The sequence below is a fragment of the Girardinichthys multiradiatus genome, chromosome 19, assembly GCF_021462225.1.
Source record: "Girardinichthys multiradiatus isolate DD_20200921_A chromosome 19, DD_fGirMul_XY1, whole genome shotgun sequence".
Classification (NCBI taxonomy): domain Eukaryota; kingdom Metazoa; phylum Chordata; class Actinopteri; order Cyprinodontiformes; family Goodeidae; genus Girardinichthys; species Girardinichthys multiradiatus.
The window spans coordinates 15,483,927-15,502,348 of NC_061811.1; the positions used below are offsets into that span (position 1 = coordinate 15,483,927).

Genomic DNA, 18,422 nt, shown 5'->3' on the forward strand with positions numbered 1-18,422 from the left:
TTTTTGCGCAAATATTCAAATTCAGTACACAGTGATTAACCAGTGGGCTTTATTAGATATTAATTATGCAACTACAGGTTCAATTTTAATTGAGTATTACTGAAAAGTTGATTTATCTCAGTATTTCAATTCAAGTAGACAAATATTTTATAGATTCCATACAGAGATGTATTTCAAGTGTTTGTTTCTGTTAATTTTGAGGATTATGAGTTACAGCTAATGAAAACCCCAAATTCAGTTTCTATAGAAACAAGAAATACAAGACAAAGCAAAAAGGAGACTGCAGCTTCAGAAATGGCAGAGTGGCATGGCAGTAGTCAGCCAGTGGTACTGCCAAGATGTCAAGAAAGCCAATCCTGATTTAAAAGCAGCTTTCAGTTCATTTGTATTGCTGGGTTTGGGTTCAGCCATCTTCCTCTTTATAATACCCCAAAGATTCTCAATGCGATTTGGGGTCAGCTGAGTTTGCAGGCCAATCAAGCATTAAACCAGGTACTACCACAAGTCCTGACTGTGGATAGTTCACTGGACCTCAAGCAACCTCTCTACTCTTCTTTAACACTTTTTCCTTCCACTCAATTTTCAATTAACCTGCTTGGACACAGTACTCTGTGAATATCCAGCAATTCGCTGTAAGCCATTATCATTAAAATTAATAGAATGATGTTTGAAATATATCACCCTGTGCGAAACAGCTCTATATAACAAGAGATTCACTTTTTGAATTGAATTACTAAAATAAATGATATTGCCTATCAAATTCTAATTATTGGAAATGCACAGATACATTACTAAATTAACAGCACTAACAAAATCACTTTGCTATCAAAATCGCTATTCATTATACCCTGCAGTACTTTGTCTGGACACAGCTGAAAGAATACCCATCAGCATTCTGTTTTCTGACATGAATTTTTCATCAGAGTGATGGAAACAATGGAGGCGTCGACATGCCAGGTCTAGGAGTAAACACATTAAATCAGCCGCAGGATGTTCCATTAAGCGTGCACCCATTATACCCATCCATTTCCTTTCTGTGGTGGTGGGGCGGTGCATGACATGGCCAGAAAAGGAGAACATGGCCACCATTAATGAAGAAAGCCCCAGAGGAGAGTGTGATGATGGCTTCCCCTCAGTTTGATGTGCAATAATGGACAGTAAAAAACTGCAATTTGGTCCTCTCACTGTCATTCACGGGAGTCTTTCTGTTGACGGCTCCATTACAGCAACTTGTCCGACTGACTCATTCTTCGCTGACAAAGAATCCATACATACAGCACAAACAGGACGTGCCAGGCAGACAGTTTTTTCAAATAATGACAACTGTTTAAAAAAAGCTTTGTTAAAAATAACCATAACAATTGTGATAAAGACAGACTGTTTAGCCTCATTTAGAAGCAAATTATGAGAACAAGAAAGTCAGTGCTCATGACAGAAATACAGCCAAACAAAGACAAGAACAAAGGGAACAAAGGCCTCAGTGATTCTTTTACACCGACTCGTCTGTGCTTCTCCTGCATGGAGCTGACAGCAGTCTGTGAGTGAGTGCACGCTGTCCCGGGTGAGCTCATAACCTGTCTGATAGATGTTTCTGCTGAAAAAAATACAAAAATACTCAAATAGTGACCAGTGCAAAGTACACTTAGGATGAGACTTTGTTGTCATGAAAAAGGACAGCTTCAAACAAATTTATGATGCTTTCTATTCACTTTGACAGTTCCAAGCGGTTCTTTGTTTAGCAGATTCAACCCAAAATACCCTTTTTACACATTCTAAAAAGATAGGGTTCAGATATTACATGTAGTGCTTTGCAGTTATTTAAAGATTGTGTCTAATTTTAGTCTAACCGCTACTAGAAGTCTTACAAAGTATTTTTAATCCATTTAGCCTTGCAAATGTAATCAAACCCCTCAAACGTTTTCACATTTTGTCACGTCACAACCACAAACCTCGATGTCTGTTAGTTCATCAACCAAAAATGCTGAATGGTATGGCACAGCTGCAACCTACCACGACATGGTCATCCACCTAAAGAGTCAGGCCGGAAGCAGCCCAGAGGCCCATTGTAACTCCTGAGGAGCTGCAGAGATCCACAACTCAGGTGGAAGACTCTTTTACCATGACAACTATGAGTCGTGCTCTGGACAAATCTGGCCTTTCTGACAGAAACTGATCTTGTCAAATTAACGAAAATGAACTACTGGATGAACATTTAAATAATTATGAACACTCTAAACATGCCATCACCACTGTGAGACATGGTGGTGGCAGTATCATACTATGGGGATACAAAACTAAACTAAACTAAACACAAAGTTAGAGCTACAACGGAAAAGTTTAGATCAAAACCTATTAGAGACACTCTCCGACCAATCTGGGGCTGAATACAAATGGCCAAACTAAAGATACTTTATAATTATGTGCTACTTTGTGTTGGTTTATCTCATAAAATCCCAATAAATACAATCAAGTTTCTGGCTGGGACATGTCTAATGAGTAAAAACGTCAGAAGGCATTTATTATTACGATTAATAGGCACAGAAAGTTGATCTGTTATAATGAGCTCTGGTTTCCAGTAGTGTTTACATTTTCTAAGAAGCTGTTTTAGATAACCACAGTACATCCAATGAGACTAAAGAGCAGGTCCTACAATCATGAAAGGTCAGAGATTAATAAGACAAACATCTTTAGCATTATGTCTTCCTCTTCTTCTTTGGAGCAGTGTAGCTACTGGTGCGATGCTCCTTCCTGTCATATTTATCATGGCCCTCCCTAAAGAAATAACAGAGAGTAGATTGATAATTCATCACAGTAAATACTTTATATTCATGCTGCTTAACAGTATGGTAGCAAGCTGCGCACAGTTTATATGGGTCGTGGCATGCATTCCAAATCGTTTTTCTTGGGACCGAGTGATGATTTTGCAAGCAACGACCTACTTTGAGTCATGAACTAGAATCTGCAGGGTATTTATGAGGATTAATGAATGTTATGTTACCGAAAGCAGCGGCTGCAGTACAGGTCTCCATCACAGGTGTGGCAGCGGAGGGTGGCGTCGTGGTTACAGATGCAGCACCATGGAAGTTCTTCGTCGTCGCTGTCTGATGGCTGATGTGCAGCAGCGCCCGGAGAAGTCCTGCTCTTCAGTGCGAGAGTCTTTAAAACACATCAGAGTGGGTTAAATTTTAGGCACCCAAATAAGGTAAAACAATCAATGTGTTGATTGGGTCTTATTCAGTACTGGTTTTTTAGAGGTTTTCTTTTTTTCTCTGTTCTTGGGTCCGCTTGGTTCTACAGGTATGTTGTATCCGCTGGCTTCATCAAGTGCAGCTTCTTCTGAGAGCTGGAACCAAAGTCATGAGGATGAAAACTTCAGAGCATGTCTGTTTTTCAAATCACAAATTATGCAAATAGACAAATAGCAGCCTCTTGTGGCCATAAATAGTTCTAAATACTACACAATAGTTTTAAAGGGTTGGTGGCAAATTTATTTATTAAAAAATTCATCTAGAGTTTTAAAATGCCATTAAATGCCTAACCTGTTTCAGAACTCTCCTCACAGCTTCTTCCTCAGTCTCTTCTTCACTGTCAGGTTGTTTGAAATCTTCTGCTGTGACTAAACATGAAGCAAAACAGTTGCTTTATCTGACACACATATAAACAATTCTCTCATATCCAGAAAGATTATATTGCATCGTCTTGCTTTGTTTTTTTTGAAATTCTGCCATAAACTGATGGAAGAAAGATAAGATTGTAGTGCCCTTTGCTCCAAACACCTTTATCTGGGTCCTGACCCTTCAGCTGTGCCAGCCTCTTGGCCATGTGGAGGATCTGATCCTGGGAATGGTGCTCATTTCTCAGTTCCTGCATGGCTTCTTCAAGCAGCCGGTCCTTATCTGCTTCCTGCTGCCTGGCTGCTCCCTGGTTGTCCTCCAGGTTCTCGTCCGAAGCAGCACCCTCACCTTTGTTGAGATCATTCATATCTACACCTTCAAAAGGGAAAAGTACAAAAATGTTTTGTTTTATTTAGGAAAGCAATGAACGCAACTTATTCCGACTGTGAAAAACTGTTATATATATAGGCATATCATTACTTATAGTACCAGTCAGACGTTTACATATACCTTAGTTAGCATGAATTTGATGTCTAGTTTGGCCTATTAATGCCACATCGTGAATGCTTATTTTTAGTGCAGATGAATCATATGACATAAAGCTCCAGTGAGTTGAAAAGATAAGAATTGGATGCACAATGCTAAATAGTTTTTTTTTTAACTATACATAAAGGCTCATGCTGTAAATATACTTACCTCCACTAATATTTGGATAATTGTCTGTTAGCAAGTTGCATAGAAGCCATTGGCTTCTGGTGTAATTCTGGTTCTACTATTCCTTTTATAAGAAATAGCAGAGCTCATTTAAACCAGCAGGTGTCCTGACATTGACCTGATTTCCAAGTATAATTCACACATTTTCAATATAGTTGAGTTTTGGGCAATTCCAGAAGCTCAATGCTTGCTGTCTTTATCTACTTCAAAACTAATTTTGAAGTGTGTTTGGGATCACAGTTCTGTTTGAAAACCCAAGTATGTTTAAGTTTCCACCAGATCTCTGTTGGTTTAAAATCCTCCCTCCTTATTAGAATAATACTTCTACCACTGTGCTGTGGTACATTTATGCAAATTAGAGGGGATTAATGTATTAATGTACATATTTAATCTTGTATGTATTATTTTGACCCTGTGTGTATTTGAAAAAACTTCCATTACGAATTGAAACTTGTCCACCCAACTCTTGTTCATCATAATCAATAAAGTTGTACGTAGTATTATCAATTCTACTCTGGCAAAAATGGTTTAAATATATAATTAAAAACTCAAAATGAATATGATGTACATCTTTATGATGAGTGCATGTCAACAACTAACCTGTACTGTTAATATAACCTTTAAGAGACAAGTAATAACTTACTATCTGGGCTTGATTTTTGGTCATCAATGGCAACTTCTTCTGTCATCTGAGTAATCAAATCATTGGCTTGTTCAGTCTGAGTCCGGGTGTCAGGAGGCTGGTGTACCTGCATATGTGAACACATAAGCGTTACAAAATATTTCCTTTCCTCACCAAGCCTTATACTAGAGTGTTACACACAATTAGGAAGGGAACTCACTGGTTGAGGAGCTTGAGATGGAGGTGGCTGACCTCGCAGAGCTGCCAGACGATCCTCTATCTCTTCTGCAGAAGACGCTGGCTGGCTGGGAGCTTTCAGGGCAGCAAGACGTGACTCAATCTCCTTTTCAGAAGGGATAGACTCTAAAGAGGTTAAAAATGTATTAAAGACTTAAAGACCTAACATAATAGTGCTAGACATGGACTGATTTTTGATCTCAGGGGATATCAAAGTTTTAAAAATGAAGGGCCTTTCCTATGATATAAAGAAGATGCTGTGTCCCAGCCCAGAAAGAGTTACATTTTCATTTGACGGAAGCATAATTTCTAGGTGGTTTGATATTAAAATAAAGTTGGATATGTTGTGTTAATTCTCTGCCTATGCTGGACTTTTCACGAAATTAGATTTTATAAATAGTAAATCGTCAGAATTTATAAAGCACTTTACTAATCATACTCACCAGGATACTACTGTTCTTTATCCCCCCCTAACTCTGACCTATGAATTATGCAGGCAAAAAGCAGGCTACATAAAGCAGATAATCAAATGAAACATGGTGCTCATCTCGGGTCCTGTGTCAGAGTTTTGTGGGATCTTTTTTGCCCATTTCTAGTTTGTAAGATCTGACTCTACTTTTGTCCTCCACTTGTCTACACTGCTCTTTTTTTAAAGCTGTAAAGGTCAGGTGCTATTCATTTGAGTGCAATTTACCTCAGTTTATTGTGTCAATTCATAACAAATGTGGCCTCAATGCACCTTAAAAGAAAAACAGGTCAATTTTATGCACAGAAGTGAGGACTGGATAAGAAATAAAGTAAGAAAAGAAAAAGCAGTCAAAAAATGTTACTTCAAGAGAGACCAAGAGAATCTAACTCTTTGAAAGGAGATGTTTAAAAATGTACACATTTCTTCTTTTTGTATTTTTCAATACATATTTTATCTTGGGCTTTTTCGTTTGATATTTATCTTTTTACTCAGGTGCTCTAACAGGAGAAAGTTTTCACTGTGTTCATAAATAAAACATAAAACATTTCAGATCCTTTCAATACAAAGAGCTGGATAGAGCTAAGACACTCAGAGAACAATCACCACATGCATGTGCGTGGTCCTGCTGCAGCAGTGTGGTGGGTGTGCGAATCTCTTGTTTTATAACAGTCGAGAGTGCCAGATTTAAGAAAGGCTCCTATACTTTTACCTCACTTACAAGAGAGACAAATTGGCTGTTTTGAAATAAAACCCACACAGAAAATATTAAATCCCAGGCTAATAGAGTTTAAAGGTCATACATGTCGGTTTTGCGTGCGTTTTTGAAAGGTCGGATGGCCTTTAAAGCCCTTGACGTCCACATTTAATATAGATTTTAGTTAACAAGATTCTAAAAATTTGAGAGATTGGTGGCCATATTGTAATGAAAGAAAAAATAGGAGTAAGGAAAATGTGGAGTAATTCTATTCTGATATTGTCATCACAATATTCAACAATGTCCTAATAATGTGCAGCTCTTTTAGAAATCTTTCCGTTTGCATCAAAACATTGACCAAAAACGTAAGCTACAAGCAGCATGTTTGTAAAGCAGTCAGTTTTAGGCTGGCTCCCTGAGCAGATAGCCAGACTAATTAACCGCCTAGTATCAGTTTATTATGCTTGTGTTAATCTATAATCATCAGCTTTGATATAGATGGTAGATGCTAAAAGAACTGATTGCATTACTGGGTTTAGTGTCCTCCTTTAGCTTTTGAAGCCTCTCAGCAATAGCGTGGTCTTCTTTGCTAAGCCCTTTGGTTGGTAGATGGACCGGTTTGCCATTTCTGCTACCTCCATGCACACAAGGCTGTGTGGACTGCGCTTGCTGTTTGGCTTCGAGTGCAGCGACCCGTCTGCAAAAAACATGAACTGTAAAGGTTATGAAATTCATGTTAATAATAAGAATTTTGCCTTTTTCCAAAAATCTAGTCATATACAAACTTTTTGTAGTTTTCTGGAGGGGACCATCTTCCAGCATTGTTTGAAGATTCCCCTCTAACAATGAAGAGAGTGAAATATTAGCGTACGAAAGAATGCACTTAGTTTGCTTTGTGTGTGTAGGGGCGGTGAGAGGAGGTTTACCTTGTGAGATTACCATGACATTGCTTGCAGACCTTCTGCTGGGTGTTACCACAGCGAGGCACAACAGCACTGAGAGTTAAACAGCTGGAGCAAAAGGACCGTCCACAGTTCTTACAGCCCAGCTAAGAGGACAATTTTGTGGAAATTACACATTCAATGTTACCTAAACACACTTTAATGAGTATGGGTATGGTTATATTAGCTCTTCTGGGTCCCTGGATCTTCTTGTTTGTTTTTTGAGTTATTTATTATTGTTTATTGTTAGTTTGATTATTTTTATACCATTTAATTGCCTGGTGTTAAAATCCTTTCACAATTTCAGGTTTCATTACTTTCCATTGGTTGAAGATCTTTTCTTGTGCACTCTAAATTTACCAATTAGTATATGTTTCATATATTTACCCATATATTTTATGCTTTAGCAAAAAAAAAGATCATAACCAGCCAATTTTGCCTTTTCTAAAAAAATAAAAAAATAAAATACATAGAGAGAATTTAACCCCTAAAACTGGTATTAGTGGCGTCAGCTCCTGAGAAAAATAAATATTTGTTACGTATCGCAAAAACTGTAGTTAATCATGGCATATTTTTCTAAAAATGTAGGGATACATAATAATTATATGGGGATCTTTTAACAAACATTTTTGTGTCTCAGGGACCCAGAGAGAGCACATAATGAAAAGCTGTAGCTTACCTCCTTCTTGAAGAGGCTAAACTTTGATGCACAGCCGTAACAACGACTGTCCATGGCGCCGCCTCCTGAGTGATGCCTTACAGTTATAAATGTTTCCCTAGCGGGTGAGGGCTTGAGTAAGTACACCTATATTGGATAGGAAATTGCACAATTAGCTATATATTTTGGGGTCTTCAAAGCTGTCATTATCAAAACAGGAAGCAGACCGGAAACTGTAATCTTACTTCAGGTTCTGTTTCCTGTTTGGGATTCATCCAATCAGCGTTCTCCGCGGCCGTTGTTCAAAAACACATGAAGAGCTCGCTGGTTTAACGGCGTCACAGCGCTGCACACAAGCTGAAAACCTGCGGAAATAAGCTACGACGGATTAAAAGGGTATAAAAACAAACTCATTATCAGTTTACTTCTTTCACTTTATGTTTTTTTCGGGCAAAATTAGCAAATAATGTAACCAATGACAACGTTAATTGAGCCAAAGCTAGTGTGAGTCCCTCAAGCCATTGCGGCTAGCTAGCTAGCTAAGTGATTTGTAAGATACGTTTTTAAACACATCAATTTGTTTCTTTCTAACATTATATCTTGCATAGGAAATCTCTTTACAAGTTGGTCTTTTAATATTAATGTTAATGGTAAATCTACGTTTCCTCCAGTCAATTTAAAATGTAAAAAACCCCGTTGTAGTAGCATCAATCGTCATTATAAAAAAGTAATCACGTAGGTCAGTTTGCAGAAGATTCCTCCCTTTTATGGTCCAGAGGTGCTGGACACGTTGTTGTTTGATCATTATCTCGGGTAGAGGGTTTGCAGTGTTGTCCTACATGCTCAGTAATTTATGCAGCATTATTTTTTACACACTGAGGTTTGGGCACAGAGAGCCGGGGAGTCTTCCTCATCGCTGTGGTCAAGCCAGCACTCACTGGGTTTTATGGGTCACGCTAACGCAATGTATTACGGCAGTAGCCCGAAGAGGACATTTCAAAATAAAAGCAGTATGCTTTATGTATATCGGCTGGAGTGGGTTGATGTCATTCTTGCTGCTCTGTGTTCTAATTTTATTTTTCAGGTCCGACTGTAAAGATGGAGATATATTATTAGTTTTTCGGAATCAGAATAAGCTTTATTGCCAAGTTTGTACGGACAAACAAAGAATTTGAATCCGGTACACTTCCCTCTCAATAATAAAGAATATATTTTTCAAATGTACATATATATATACAATTGACTTTACAATGCAGTATAACGTGACATCAGTCCAAAGCCTAAAAGCCTAAACAGTTTGTGTGCAGAGATTTTATCTGCCTTTTCCTGACCCTAGACCTGCATAAGTCCTGGATAGAGGGAAGGTCCGCCCTGATGATTCACTGCGGCCTTGATTGTTCATTTTTCACTGTTTTATATGGCTGTTGGTGTGTTCATCATTTGTGTCCATTTATTTTTCATTAGATTCAATAAATATATATATTTTAAAAAATATACAGTTTTCAGTGAATACCTTTACCTTATCATGACAGTACAACACCTCCAGATGTTGCTCACCAAAGTTCACCAACATCTGATGTGGAATTTCTCAATTAAACTCCATCAAAATCTCAATTTTTTTGTCAATTTCAATGGACACTAAAATGAAGTATATAAAACAGTGAAAAAAATAATGTATCTCCATATTCACAGTCAGACCTAAAAAATAAAATTAGAACACAGAGCAGCTAAAATAACTGCAGCTCACCAGATAGCTACAGGAAAAACTGGATATGCATCATTTTGTGTTTAACAAATTGAACTAAAGTAGCTGTCTTGGTTGTAGACAAGTACAATGCCTTCCAGAAAGTATTCACACCCCTTGAACCTTTCAAAATTTTTGTCACTTTACAACCAAAACCAAAGTACTACAGCAGGCCCACCTGTGGCTGAAAAAAAAATGAACAAAAAAATAAAGACTTTGGAATGGCCTTGTCAAAGTTTGGACTTAAATTCAGTTGTGATGATGTAACGTGACATTATCAGGCTGTTTATGCTTGAAAACGCTGCAGTTTGTCTAAATTAAAACAATTCTGCTAAGAAGTGTCTGAAATTCTTTTATGGCAATATGAAAGACTCGTTGCCAGTTCTCACAAAAACTTGATGGCTGTTGGTGTTTAGAGTGCAATTATTTTTTCCACATAGGGCCAGTTCTTTCCCTTAATTTGTGGGATGTTGAATTTGTTTGATCTAAAAGTGTGACAAAAATGGACCAAATCTGTTTTTACACCACTGTATTAAACATGCAAATTTATTTTCGTAAACTTTGTTTCAATAAATGTAACAAATATTGGCCATAAAAGTAAAAATGTGCAACAGGTTTTGTAGTTTTGGATTCATGTAAAACAAGATTATCCCCGTTTAATGTATTAAAGCATATGGCCTTTACCCTTATGTGATGTTTATTAAATCAAAACAAAAACAGATTTTTTTTTTGTTTTAATTCGTTTGATGAAAATATAGAACAAGAAAATCGGATTTTCAGTATCTGACCTGCTAATTAACCCTCATAGCCAATTAGGGGAAAACCAGCAGTTTTCAGTCACTGCCAGATTGACTGGTGTATAACTAGTGTCCTATCGTGAACAACCTCAGCGTTGCCTTTCCAAACTACCCAGTTGTCCAGGTGAACAAGCAGCAATCTGTAGTCCTGCCACTAAACGGTTTGAAACATTGATTTGATAGGGAGCAAATTTTGACTTTAAAAGAATATAGATGTGTACCATTGGAATGTAACATGCATCATTGCAAATTGGATTTTCTCATAATTGTTAGAATATCTCAATAATTATGAGTACTGAAAACATCGTCAAGCAGCTGGTATAATGTGTGTGTTGTAGGCATCAAAACTTTGTCAACAATGGCAGAAGGGGGAGATGTGGATTGGGAGCTCAGCAAAGAAAACATCCAGCCACTGAGGCGTGGCAGAGATATATCAGCTTTACATCAAGCCCTTAGCCAACGAGAAGAAGGACCCACCTCTGCAGTCAACCAGCAGAAACAGTAGGGATGATCTCTCTACCTTTTTAGAGTTAAAGTGGAAAATTTTTTCGTTTTTCACATTATCAAACTCGGTTTTATTATTTCTTTTCTGTTTCTTCAGGATGTTTGAGTCTGAACTTCGAATGTATGATGGAGATGATCCACTTAGCGTTTGGGATAGGTGAGTGATATATATGAGCAACATATTTTCTGAGATATCGCTCCTAAATCTCAAACTCTTGTTGACATCATTGTGTGGTTCTACAGGTATATTAAGTGGACAGAGCAAACCTTCCCTCAGGGAGGAAAAGAAAGCAACCTTGCAACATTGTTGGAGCGGGCTGTGACCAGATTCACAGATGAAAAAATGTACCACAATGACCCTCGCTATGTTGAACTCTGGATCAAATTTGTATGTACTTTTTTTTTTTTTTTCACATTAGACCTATTTAAGTATTCTGATAAACAAATCCAGAGGAGGTAAAATATGCTAAATGTTTTTGTGTGTCGCCAGGGAGAGAACTGCCCAGACCCCCTCGACATTTACAGGTATATGCAAGCGCAAGGAATAGGAGTGACACAGGCGTCGCTCTACATTGCTTGGTCGGAAGAGTACGAGAATCAGGGCAATTATCAGAAAGCGGATCTCGTCTATCAGGAGGCGTTCAAGAAGTGTGCTGAGCCGCATGATAGGCTTCTTCAGTTTCACAAGTAAAAATCTCTTTAATCATAAATACAGTTCTCAGTTTTACTTTGCCCTCTTTGAACTGTTTTATAATAAAAACAGCATGTGCACATTAATAGGGCTATGCAGGCTCGTGTGTCCCGGCAGGTGTTATTAAAATTGGAAAATGGCAGCAGTGATGAGGAACCACAACAACCTGAAAGAGTTTCGCTAGCCCACCTCAAACATAGAGGGAAGAAGAAGGCTGTCGCTCCTGTCAACAGGACTGGGACTGCAATCAAGAGTAAGTTCATACATGTGTTGTAAAATCTTTAGCTGATATTACACCTATAGTTGTTGCATTCTTTATTGTTGATGGTTTCCTGGGCAGGGGTTACTGGAGGCCTGCAGACACATGGTGTTCCTGTCCTCGGCAACGTCTCAAACAGTCAACTGGTGATTTTTGATGAGAACAAAGCTGAAGCTGCTGGTCCCTCAGAACCTACTCTGGAGCCTTGGGTAGCTCCTCCCACATCAAGGGCAAAAGAAAATGAGCAGAAGCCCGCGAAATGGTGTGATGTGAAGGTATGAGAAAACATGTCTTTTTCTCATGTAAATCTGCACATTGTTGTCTACTAAGGAAGGTGTGTATTTTTCTCTTATTATAAATGTCACAGATGCCCCAGAAAACAAAATTTGGACATGCGGTCATGCCTCCCCCACCTCCAAAGCCCACCTTCCAGCCATTTGTTGAGGAGTCTGACCAGCCTCCGACAATGTGAGTTCCTACAAGAGTCTTTTAAAAAAAAGTTATTTGGGATCATAACAGGTTAGATCGATATCAGATATAATATTGGTAAATTGAGATCATTTGTTCTGTTTAAAGTGGGGGAAAAGTGGAATACAAAAGTGTGCGAGTCTAGAAATGCTTTGTTCTGTATTTTACAAATAATATAATATAAATAGTCTGAAAGACAAAAATAACAGATAAATTTTAGTAAAGTATATTATTGCTACAAAGTAAATTTGTTTCAGAAACTGAATTTTGAAAGTGTTACTCATACAGACTCATTATACACAGATTCAAATATTTTAAAAATTTCTGTGATAGTGGCTTTCAGCTAATGAAAACTTTAAGTTCACTTCCTCAGAAAACTATATTACATAAAACTCTGCCACGCCACAAAAAACAAGTGTATTTTGCAGATCACTCTAAGATAACTGTGAGTTTCTTTTGTTTTTCTTCCCCCTCCCCCAGGACGCCGTGTAAGATCAACCCGGCAGTGAACTCCGTTCTTTCAGCGCGGAAGCCGAGAACAGAAGAAACCCCTCTGAAAAGACTCCAAGAATATCAGCAGCAGCATAAGAAAGCAGAAGCAGGAAAACTGCAGGAGCAGAGCATGTACTGTAAAGAGCTGCTGCTCAGCGGCGCCACCGAATTCTGCTTTGAGGAACTGCGAGCCGAACACTTCTTTAAAAAGATGGCACAAGAGTCACAGAAGGCCGGAGGGGAGGGCTGTTAAGCTGCTGCTGCTAATTGATACTTTCAACTAAAGAATTTGCCATAATTCTTGTATCATGTCGGAATTGTTTATGTATAGTTTATTTTTCTGGTGTAAATATTGTGTTTTTGGGGAGAAAAGTCTTTTCGAAAAACTTTTAAGTTCAGAACACCCCACTGTAGACGTGTAGTTACAATCCTACACATGAAAATGCAAACTAAACATTACGGTAAAAATGAAAACAGGAGGAATCACAGCATTTTTAGAGTTTTTGAGACTGTCGAATATTCTTGTTTGTTCCTGCTTTCTTCTCTTGCTCTTCTTCCTTATAAGCATTTCTCTGTTCTTTAGAACTGACTTTTATATGTGCACAGCTTTTTATTTTTTTACTTTTTTTGTGCGTTCAGTATTTCTTAAAAGTTGTATTGTGACGCTTCCATGACACTCAATTTTAGATTCAGTGAAGCAGTATGGCTGATCTTTACTCACTGATGTCTAATAAACCTGTTAAAGCGGATCTGATTCATTACCCGTTAAATCCGCTATTTTCAAGTATAGATGAACCGAGGCTTTCAGATGCTGGAAATGCTGCTGTTCATCAAGACGGTTGTTTGGCACAAAATCCTTCTCGTGTAATCCCTTCAGATTAAACAAGACACGAATATGATTCTGCAAACTGAAAATCTATGCTTCATTGTCTTTGAGTGCTCTGAAGAAAGGTTCAACCTCTCCTGGGTGCACTACATTCAGATCTGGTCCAAGCAATGACATTACAAGATTCCCAAACAGTGGGCCATAGTCAACTGTCCCAGTTTATCTGTGAGGTTTGTTGCTACAGGGGTTGGACAATGAAACTGAAACACCTGGTTTTAGACCACAATAATTTATTAGTATGGTGTAGGGCCTCCTTTTGCGGCCAATACAGCGTCAATTCGTCTTGGGAATGATATACAAGTCCTGCACAGTGGTCAGAGGGATTTTAAGCCATTCTTCTTGCAGGATAGTGGCCAGGTCACTACGTGATACTGGTGAAGGAAAACGTTTCCTGACTCGCTCCTCCAAAACACCCCAAAGTGGCTCAATAATATTTAGATCTGGTGACTGTGCAGGCCATGGGAGATGTTCAACTTCACTTTCATGTTCATCAAACCAATCTTTAACCAGTCTTGCTGTGTGTATTGGTGCATTGTCATCCTGATACACGGCACCACCTTCAGGATACAATGTTTGAACCATTGGATGCACATGGTCCTCAAGAATGGTTCGGTAGTCCTTGGCAGTGACGTGCCCATCTAGCACAGGTATTGGGCCAAGGGAATGCCATGATATGGCAGCCCAAACCATCACTGATCCACCCCCATGCTTCACTCTGGGCATGCAACAGTCTGGATGGTACGCTTCTTTGGGGCTTCTCCACACCGTAACTCTCCCGGATGTGGGGAAAACAGTAAAGGTGGATTCATCAGAGAACAATACATGTTTCACATTGTCCACAGCCCAAGATTTGCGCTCCTTGCACCATTGAAACCGACGTTTGGCATTGGCATGAGTGACCAAAGGTTTGGCTATAGCAGCCCGGCCGTGTATATTGACCCTGTGGAGCTCCCGACGGACAGTTCTGGTGGAAACAGGAGAGTTGAGGTGCACATTTAATTCTGCCGTGATTTGGGCAGCCGTGGTTTTATGTTTTTTGGATACAATCCGGGTTAGCACCCGAACATCCCTTTCAGGCAGCTTCCTCTTGCGTCCACAGTTAATCCTGTTGGATGTGGTTCGTCCTTCTTGGTGGTATGCTGACATTACCCTGGATACCGTGGCTCTTGATACATCACAAAGACTTGCTGTCTTGGTCACAGATGTGCCAGCAAGACGTGCACCAACAAGTTGTCCTCTTTTGAACTCTGGTATGTCACCCATAATGTTGTGTGCATTTCAATATTTTGAGTAAAACTGTGCTCTTACCCTGCTAATTGAACCTTCACACTCTGCTCTTACTGGTGCAATGTGCAATCAATGAAGACTGGCTACCAGGCTGGTCCAATGTAGCCATGAAACCTCCCACACTAAAATGACAGGTGTTTCAGTCTCATTGTCCAACCCCTGTACATGCAACATTTACCAGAAGATTCAAAAGTTCAACGTGTTAACATGGAGCTTTTAAGCTGCACTTGCAGAGCCATTCATAGAAAAACAGCTGAAGAAATCTATGATTAGTACTGTTTTGTGGAAGCATATATGCAAATAAAGTTTACTAGAATCACTACGTAATTTTCTTATACTTTAATTTATGAATATGAAGTTTTACTAAATGTCAGTTTATATTATCCAATATTTTTAACTCATTAATTAGCTTCTAAATTACAGCTTCTATCTTCAGTGAGATCCTGGGTTCTATGGCGACAGTAACAAAATGTAGCAATGTTTTTTCAGTTTATTGCCTTAATGTGCAGGCACTTTCACCCAAAAGTTACATGCAAGATGTGAGCAAAATCTCCACCTTCAGATTTGATTTAATTTCATTTTTTGTCCATAATCTCAGCTGTTGTGTAAAACATTCTCATTGGGTCATATTTGAGATGAATAATGATGTCTGCTTGCAAAATAAATAAAATTCGGTTGGCTGATGTCAGATTTGTAGCTGGAAGAGAAATCATCCAAGGCTGTAATTGTGGATGGAGGTGTATGGCTTTGCCAAAATAATGTAATTACACACACAGAACTCACACTAAGAGGAGAAACTATCTCACACATGCCCTGCAAATGTATTCTCACATAGGGAGAACTGGAAGTTTATGTGATCAGCCTACACAAAGAAGGGCGGACTTCAGAGGTTTCTTAGAGAACAGAAACAGCATCATGAAGACCAAGCAACACAGCAGATAAGTCAGACATAAGAACACGTGGATGTCCATGTAAACTGACAGACCAGGCTTGGAGATAATTAGTTAGAGAAGTAGCCAGGAGGCCCAGGTAACACTGACAGAGCTACAGATATCCACAGCTCAGGAAATCTATTTGTGTGCTCCCCAAATCTGACCTTTATGCAAGAGTTGCCAAACGAAATTTGTCGTTGAAAGAAAGACTAAATAAGTCCTGTTTGAAGGTTGACACAAGAAATGTAATCTACAGCAAACATGACAGAAGGTGCTCTGGTCAGAAGAGAACACTTTCTGAACTTCTGTGCTACGTGCCAAAGGCCATAGGTGGCAGATAATGAACATCACACACCAACCCCTTTGTAAAGTATGGTGGTGGCAGACTCCTACATTCGGGATGCTTCCGTTCATCAGTGATGGTAAACCTATTCCGAGATGATGTAAAGATTAATAGAACTAAAAACAACTCAAAGACTTGAGACCAGGATGAAGTTTTACCTTCCAGCAGGACATTGACCCTAAATGTACAGCGTGAGCCTCGCTGGAATAGTTTAGATCAAACTGACCGGGGGGATGAATACGAATACATGCCACATATAAAACATTAAAAAAATTATGTGAGCTTTTCTTCATCTTCACACTTCCAGTATGCACTACTTTGTTGGTCGATCACATACAATTTTATTAAAAGACACTCATATATATCATCATTTATCATCATTTAAAGTGGCAAGTCATAAAAAGTTGCAAAGTGTATTCAATTTTGCAAATCTCTGTATATGCATTATGTAGCAACAGCTTTCATCAAATATTCCTTTCTTACATAATCATTTAATTTATTTTAAATTATTTTACTACTGTAGCATATCTTAATGTGTTTTGTAATTCTCTACATGGAAATGAACCACGAATAAAATGTGAAGAGATATAAGGCAAACATTTTGCTGCAGCAAGTGTAGAGAGTAAAATTTACATTAAACATAAACTTTGTTTAGATTTTTTCTATAGCTGCCTTATTTTTTACCGAGTAAAAATAAACTTTTAGGGAAATGTTGGAAGACAGTAACAAAAAACTACATTTACTGACAAGCAGCAGCTTCATAGGCTGAATTGTGATAGGCCACAGTGTAATTCCTACAGATTTCTCCTAAACAAAAGAGTGGATTGAAATGCAAATATTTGAAGAAGCATTTCTGGAGCAGCTTTTGACCTTTAATTTTAATGAGAATTAAGTTTAAGACTAGCATTGTCATTTAATTCTGTTTCCTACTGTTCATCCAAATAAGGTCAACGTTTCCAGTAAGGTCACTTGTTAAAGTTGGTAAATAAATTAAATAACTCCTCAAGATAAGGAGTATTTTTAGTGACAATGTCTTTCCTTTATGTCTTGCATCTGACCTGAATAATTTGACTGCACCCTAATATGCCCACTAACACACATTTAAGGAAAAAAAATATTATGAATGAGTGTTACTGAATAAGTAATCTATGTCATCTTTATCACAACTTTTACATATTCACACACAGATGCTACTGAAGAGTTTTACTACTGCTTACTTCTTTAAATTAAAAAGAAATTCATAAAAAAATATTTAACTGAGTTGTAAAAGTGTTCATAGCCTTTAAATATTTTGTTGAAATTTTACCTAATAGACCAGCACAGGGATGATACTTGTATACAAACAATTTTTTTACAAACAAAATTCTGAATAGTGTGTCAAGCATTTTTATTCACACTCCCTGCGAGAATACCTGATGGAAACATCTGTGGTTTAATTTACAGGTGCAAGTCCTTGCATATCTAGAGAATGACATCTTTGCTCATTTCTATTTGAAAAATTTCTATAATTCAGTCAGATTGTATGGGCAGCATCTTAGACCATCAATTTTCTAGTCTTGCCACATATTCTCAATTGGACTTTGGTCTTGACTTTGACTTGTCCGTTCTAACACATGAATATTCTTAGATCTAGACAATTTCACAGCAGCATGTGGCATAGGCTGCATGTTTAGGGTCACTGTACAGCCTCCTTAAATCTTATTTTAATTAATTTTATGTTAATGTATCTCCGGGTGCTTCAATTTGTCACTTTGCTGCTTGGGCACTTGAATTTCACTGAAGGACAATAAAGAATATTTCTGTTTTTCTAATTTATTCTATTGTCCTGCTGGAAGGTGAGCCTTCGCCTCAGTATCTTGTCTTTTGCAGCTTTCCACTGGCTCTCTTCCATTATTATCGTGTATTTAATCCTGGTGCAGAAAAGCAGGTATAATAATGAAACTGCCACCACCATGTTTCACCATGGGTGTTCAGGGCGATGGGCTTTGTTAGTTTTCTGCCTCACACAGAGTTTTGCATGCAGGCCAAATGTTCTTCAATATATTTGCTGTTACCTTCATGGCTTATGAC

At 38.3% G+C, this 18,422-nt stretch overlaps 2 protein-coding genes across 2 annotated transcripts; one reads left to right on the forward strand and one right to left on the reverse strand.

Moving 5' to 3' along the window:
• Positions 1-35: 35 nt before the first annotated feature.
• Positions 36-8,840, reverse strand: zfyve19 (zinc finger, FYVE domain containing 19). The gene is made up of 13 exons (XM_047345247.1): positions 8,685-8,840; positions 8,195-8,314; positions 7,971-8,096; positions 7,277-7,398; positions 7,136-7,189; positions 6,881-7,047; positions 5,171-5,313; positions 4,972-5,077; positions 3,777-3,989; positions 3,540-3,616; positions 3,242-3,343; positions 2,999-3,156; positions 36-2,772 (listed from the first exon to the last, which is right to left on the reverse strand). The coding sequence occupies exons 2-13, from the start codon at positions 8,222-8,224 to the stop codon at positions 2,694-2,696; spliced, it is 1,377 nt and encodes a 458-aa protein (XP_047201203.1). The 5' UTR covers positions 8,225-8,314; positions 8,685-8,840; the 3' UTR covers positions 36-2,693.
• Positions 8,214-13,653, forward strand: bub1bb (BUB1 mitotic checkpoint serine/threonine kinase Bb). Its single transcript, XM_047345248.1, has 9 exons — positions 8,214-8,345; positions 10,829-10,991; positions 11,092-11,151; positions 11,238-11,382; positions 11,485-11,681; positions 11,775-11,938; positions 12,026-12,219; positions 12,312-12,412; positions 12,893-13,653. The coding sequence occupies exons 2-9, from the start codon at positions 10,849-10,851 to the stop codon at positions 13,155-13,157; spliced, it is 1,269 nt and encodes a 422-aa protein (XP_047201204.1). The 5' UTR covers positions 8,214-8,345; positions 10,829-10,848; the 3' UTR covers positions 13,158-13,653.
• The last annotated feature ends 4,769 nt before the right edge of the window (positions 13,654-18,422 follow it).